This window comes from Manis pentadactyla, chromosome 19 (genome assembly GCF_030020395.1).
Source record: "Manis pentadactyla isolate mManPen7 chromosome 19, mManPen7.hap1, whole genome shotgun sequence".
NCBI classification, from domain to species: domain Eukaryota; kingdom Metazoa; phylum Chordata; class Mammalia; order Pholidota; family Manidae; genus Manis; species Manis pentadactyla.
In genome coordinates, this window is record NC_080037.1 from 2484587 (window position 1) to 2490586 (window position 6000).

Consider the following 6000-nt stretch of genomic DNA (forward strand, 5'->3'; position numbering starts at 1 on the left):
CCACCTCACCTCTCCTGGGGAGCTACGGGCTTGCAATCGCAGCGGCTGGAGGCGCCTCCTGGGAACAGGATTTGACTTACCCAAGTGAGACGTTACAGGGGAACCTCAGGGGCCTACAGTCACTTTCCACAGTTCCCAGGAGACACAAATTCCAGCAGCCCAAAAGGAAAAAGATGAGGAGCCCTCGGCCCCAAAGACCAGCTCGAGGGCGGCGTCCTCTCAGGTCCTGCCCAGGCAGATCCATTCAGGAGCTGACCTCCCAGAGTGCCCCAGACCGGAGTGGTAAATGGTGGCAGCCACGCCTTAGTGGGAGTTGGTGGTATCATTGTAACCTTCTTTTGCACCAAGAGATAAAAATGTGTACATAACACCCTGAAGGCTGAACATGAGGTGGATATTGCTTTTGTGATGAAACTGATCTTCTTAAGGTTTAGGCTGACCTACTTCCCAAATGAGAGAAACACTGCTAGCTGCTGGGCTTCCAGAGGTCCCGTGTGCCTACGTCCCCAGCAGCCTCAGGGCTCCGTGTCTTGGCCTTCTCCTTTACAACACGGCAGGGGCAGTTAGACATTGTTCCATCCCACCCAGAGCTTTGAGGGGGTCAGAATCCAGTAAGGCGAGGAGGGGAGCTCAGACTGGCTCTGCAAAGCAGGAACTAGCCCTGGAGGCAGGCAGGGCTGCCTCTGATTTCTCTGGAACCAAAATGCGTTCTCCTGTGGCCCTGATAAGATTACCAGGCTGCTGAGCCGCCGGTGTTCAGATTTCCCACGGCACCGAGCTGGCCGGGCTCCGGCTGGCCTTGCTGCGGGGAGCCACACTGTGGGCCAGGCTCTGAAACCTGACTCCCACCCAGGAGTGCACACTCACCCCCTCCTGTGACAGGGCCTGGGCCCTTCTGGGCTGGCTACTGTCACTGCAGGCCCGCTAATGGGAGGTGTCTGCTAAGTGGAAGCCAGTGGACTTTGAGGGTCCCACAAAGTGTGTGGGGGCCAGCAAGGAACATGGGGGCACGCAGGCATGTCCCCCAAGTTCACTGAGCCAAACTCCTGCTTCCAGAGGCCATGCAGGTCCTAACGAGGGCCTGTAAGCTCCAGCCAGCAGCCAACATATGGGTTGGTGACGAGGGGGCCGAAGCAACAAGGGCTGTTAGTAAAACTGTGGCAGGAAATATTTAATGAAGTAAAAAGATATCAGTGAGACAGTAGATTACAAAATGAACACATATGTATATGCATGTGTGTGTGTGTGTGTGTGTGTGTGTATACTGATATGTAGGTCCACACACATTCTCTGCCTCTCCCCACCTCTCTCCTCTCTCACATCAGTAATACTGATCATCTGTGAGGATGAATAGACAGAAGGCCAATAATTTTTAAGTAACATTTAAAACAAGATCTACAACATAATAAATGCTCAGTAAGTACTGAATAAATGGATGCATAAAAATATCTGGCAAGGATGTGTGTTGCCTCAGAGAAAAGGGCTCCTTCATGATCGCCATCTAAGAGACTCAGCCTCTGTTCCGTGGTAGTAGAATTCCATTCTCATGGACTCAAGAACACTGGCGGGCTATATCACAGTGCTTACAATTCATATTTTAGCAACAAAGAATATGAATTTAATGTTGGTGTCCTAAGTCTCCAGCTGTCTTCCCTGTACACGTCTCTCTTCTGGGCTCCCATCCGCAGTAACTTCGCCTACTCTCTCTCCTAGAGAAGAAACATATCTGCGCCATGAAGGACTGTATTTCCTTCTGGACATTTCTACTTAGAGCAATCAAAACCAACATATCTAAACTTTGCTCTTTAAAAAAATCTGATCTTTCTCCCATCTTCAGCCATTTATTTACTCATTCAGCAAGAATGCATTGAGTGTCCATCAGGCCCTTAGATCTTTAAGATATGGCCTCTGTCCTCAAGGGGACTTCCAGGGAGAAAGCCCAGTAGGCAGGCAGTTACAGTCGCTGGGACTCTCATTCAGTTTGCACAAAGGGCTCTGAGAGCGCTTGCGGAGTCCAGGGGCAGCTGGGAAGGCTTCCTGGGGCAGAGACACAAGCGCCATGGACGGAGCGCTGTGGACGGAGCGGGGAAGGGGCTCCCTATTTCTGTTAATCCACTTATCAGGCAAATTCTTCTTGAGAAATGATATGAGTGTGTTCCAGGCGCTGTGCTGGTCTCTGGAGACCTCAAGACTAGCAGGGCAGGCCCTGCCGACAGAAGGCTTACAGAGCTGTAGAGGCTGCAGGGCCATCTCCCCCGCGCTTGGACCCCACTCCGCTGGGCACCCTGGCGAGCTGGAGCACAGACGCCATTTTTTATTTCTCCCACAACACATGGTCTTTACCCTTCCCTCGTCTGTATTCTCACTCTCTCCTGAAGTCAGGATACGCCTGGACACCCAGAGAAGCACCTCAGCCTGGTCCCCTCGCTCACCCTGGGGACCAGCACTTCTGCGGTTTCTCCCTCCCCATCATGGCCACCATGCGACCCAAACCCCTCAGGTTCCTCTCTGTCCATGGAGCAGAATCCAGGGCCACTGGCCTGCTGGCCTTTGAGGGCTGCAGCCAGCCTCTGTCCGAATTTGAGAAAGGCACCTCTTTAGGGCACAGCTGGGCAAGGAGACTTTGTATGAAGAAAGTAGCCCTTTCCTCTGGCGGGCTCGGACTTCAGCTCATACTCACCCGCTTGGCCAGCATCCACTCTACTTGGGGGCCCTGTGGCTTTTATCTTATACCTTTCATTTTTTCTCTGCCTTCCTCTTCAGCCAAACTGGCCTACTTCCTAAACACAGCTGGTGTGTTCTCCCTATGCCCATTCCTTGTGTCTTCGCGTCCTCACCACCCCCATTTCTACCAAGGTTTCTGTCAAGTCTCACCTCCAAGTCCTGAGACACTAGAACTTCTGGTCTGCAGCAGCCACTCATGTGGAGCTGGCACATTTGATAATGAGTCACACAGCAGAATCTAGTAGGCCTCATTCCCACTACTGGATGGAGAGCTTTCAGGAGGCATCTTCATCTTGTTTATCCCCCAGGGCTTAATGAAGGCTGAACTAATGACTGATATTTTGGATAATGGTAACAATGGCTTAAAAAAGGAAAAGGTTTCCCAAAGACTTCTAGGAGGTCAGTGGATTCTAGAATGAATGTTGAGTAAGCCTTGCTGGTCTGCTTTGAATTCCTAATACTGGGAAGTAATGTAACCAGTTTCTCCCTAAATAGAGCGGTCCCCTTGTGTCTCAGGAGAGGGCTTTCCTCAGACACTTTTTCCAGAATTCCAAGTGCTACACCCGTGTATCCCGTCCCACTGCAAAAAGCTTACTTCCGGGCTATGAACCGTCACTTCCCCAGCCTCTTGACTTCCTTCAGCAGGCTAACAGTTGTGGTCTTTTTTCAGGGGTTTTGACAAACTTCAGAAGCAGCCACTGCCCACCAGCAAATCCAGAGGCCCTCTGCAGACTCCGGGTGAACCCACAGGCTTCCCGGCTGGCGGGCGGTGCCCCCACCCCCACCTTGGGAGCATTGTTTGTGGGGCCCTGCACAGCTCAGTCTGTAAGCTGGAGGCCTTCTCTTCTCATGCCCCCAAACCACACAGGAAGCTGCTCAGGTGACATTTTCAGGGCCTCTACCACGCACTGTTCATTCCTCAATGGAGGGAGAAGAAAATGGAAAGAGTTCCTCGTGTCCCTACAAGAAACTGTCAAGTTGCACGTGGCCCTCCAACAGCAACCTGCCTGTAAGCCTACACTTGCTTTGCTCTTAATCTTCCCACCCATCACTGCAGGACATTAGACGAGTCCTGCTTCATATCGAGCCTCTGACCCAGGGCCTGAGGCACTGGTGCTCTGTCAGAGGAGGGGACCCGCCTCCAAGAGAACTTCACTAGGAGCCTTCATCCAGCCTGACCAGCTGGGTGTCTCCTGGGCCAACTCCCTCCTCTGCCCTGAGGCTGTGGGCTGCCCAGACCACCCTGGTGCCTGCTGGGTCTGATCTTCCAGCAGAGTCGTGAGCACCACCTGCCAGGTTACTTCCCACCCTCGCTGGCCCTGATCTGCCCGGTTCCCTGACCTGCGAATGTTTCCGTGGACAGTCCAGCCTGGGCCCCACCACACTTTCTAAGCCTCCCCGAGGGTGATCCCTGTTCCTTGAAGACAACTGGTTGGGCTGGATGCCTGAATGCAGGACGCCTGCTCACGAAGATCTGCTGCTCCTGCAGAGCCACAGAGCTTGGCAAGCCAAACGAAGCCCCTAGCCGAGAAGAGCCCCCTGGGCCTCGGGCTAGAGCAGGGGAGGGAGCAGAACTGTCTGTGCATCGAGTGTGGCTGAGGTCGGTAGGTGGAAACCACCCTAGAAGCTAGGTGAGACCATTTGCAACTTTTTTCTCCATCTTTCCAAAAACCCGGGCCCTGCTGAGGCCGACTAGGCCTAAATGTCAGGTCTGGGTCCAGGGGGGCAATCTACAGAAGCTCAGGATGTGGGGGTGGGGAGGAGAGGGCGCAGGGGCACAGCAGCCAGTGCCCTGCTGGGGGTGGGGGGTGCCTGGACCTGCGGGGGCTGGAGCAGCGCCAGGAAAGGCCCAGGCGAAGAGGGGTGCCTCTCCGCCACGCACCCAACGGATGGGGCCAGCACCCCAAACACCTGGTCTCAGAGGGCAGGCAGCCGCAGGAGTTTCCCCAGCAATAGTGCCGTCTGAGCGCCACGAGGCAGCTTTTCAGAAAGCCCCGAGGGGAGATGTGGCAGACAGGAGAGGCGCTGGGGGGCAGCGGCGGCGGGACCCTGCAACGCGATGGGGCATCGGGCACGGGAGCCGGCAGCCCGGCCAAGGGCCTCTCGGGCCGGCTCCTTCTCTTTCCACACCCGCCCCTTCGCGGCCGGCTGCTGCTTTCCCGAGAGCTTCGCTCACGTTTGCCATTAGTTACCAAGTTGGCTGCGCCCAGCTTTGCTCCTGGAGCATGTCTGTGCCCTACCCCGACGCCGGGACCCCCAGGGTGGCCTCCCCGCTCGAGTGGAGGTCCCTTCCTGCCGCCCAGGGGGTCCCCGGCGGCGCGCGGTCCCCCGGAGCTGGCCGGGTCCAGCCCTCCCGCGAGCGCCCGAGTCCCCGCGTCCCGTACCTCCATGTCCTCGGGTGCCGGCCCCGCTCTGCGCCCCGGCGGTCGGGCCCTGCGTCCCGGCTCTGCGCCCGGGAGGTCGGGCTCTGCGCTCCGGTTCTGCGCCCCGGCGGTCGGGCCCTGCGTCCCGGCTCTGCGCCCCGGCGGTCGGGCCCTGCGCCCCGGCTCTGCGCCCCGGCGGTCAGGCTGCGCGCGGCTGGGCTGGGCCGGTCTCCGCTCGGGGCGGCGGCGGGGGCGGGCTGTGGGGGGAGGGGAGCATGGAGGAGGGGCAGGAGCCCGGCGACCAGGGTTAAATTTAGACACAGATCTAAACAGACACTGTCCCCTCCCAGGGCCGGACGCGAGCAGGCGGGCCCCGATCCAGGCATCTGCCCAAACAAGGGGGTGGCACCGCGCGCCCCTCGTCGGAGCGGTTTCTCCGGACCTGCCCTTCACCGCGGTCTCCGTCCTTCCCGACCCCCGCCTTCCGTTTGCCGTCTCTCTTTCTCTTGCCCCCAAAGTCAACGTTGGCCTTTCGTTCAGTTTATCTGCTTTCTTTTCTAGTCCCTTCGCTTCCGCCCACCTTACTGCCCCTCGCCCTTCCCTCTGCCTTTAACTGCCCCCCAGCCTCCCCGTTGCGCGCAGCCCGGTGGGCGAGGGGGGGCTCTCCGCGGCCGCCGCTCTGCGGCCTCCAGGGACCCAGAAGGGCAGCGGTTGGGACCCAGCCTGCAGCGCCCCGTGCACCTCCCGGTCCCGCGTCCTCAGGAATCCACTGCCCATCAATCTGTCCGTCTCTCATCCGTGTATCAGCAGGAGGCGAAAAACGGGGAATCAAAGCTAAGTTTTCCAAGCTGCCTGTTGGATGCAATAAACCTTTTCCTCTTTCGTTGATTTGGTTGATGTATTTGATTTTTCT

General features: G+C 57.2%; 1 protein-coding gene across 4 annotated transcripts in view; it reads right to left on the reverse strand.

Moving 5' to 3' along the window:
• Positions 1-5256, reverse strand: part of RCSD1 (RCSD domain containing 1) — a 60587-nt gene extending 55331 nt beyond the window's left edge. For 3 of the 4 annotated variants that reach the window (XM_036897893.2, XM_036897968.2, XM_036897797.2), the window contains exon 1: positions 5109-5255. In XM_036897893.2, the coding sequence (XP_036753788.2) occupies positions 5109-5114 (6 nt within the window). In that variant the 5' untranslated portion in view covers positions 5115-5255. Of the gene's footprint in view, positions 1-5108 lie in introns of all 4 variants that reach the window. The other variant, XM_036897618.2, reaches the window with a different exon arrangement.
• Positions 5257-6000: the final 744 nt, after the last annotated feature.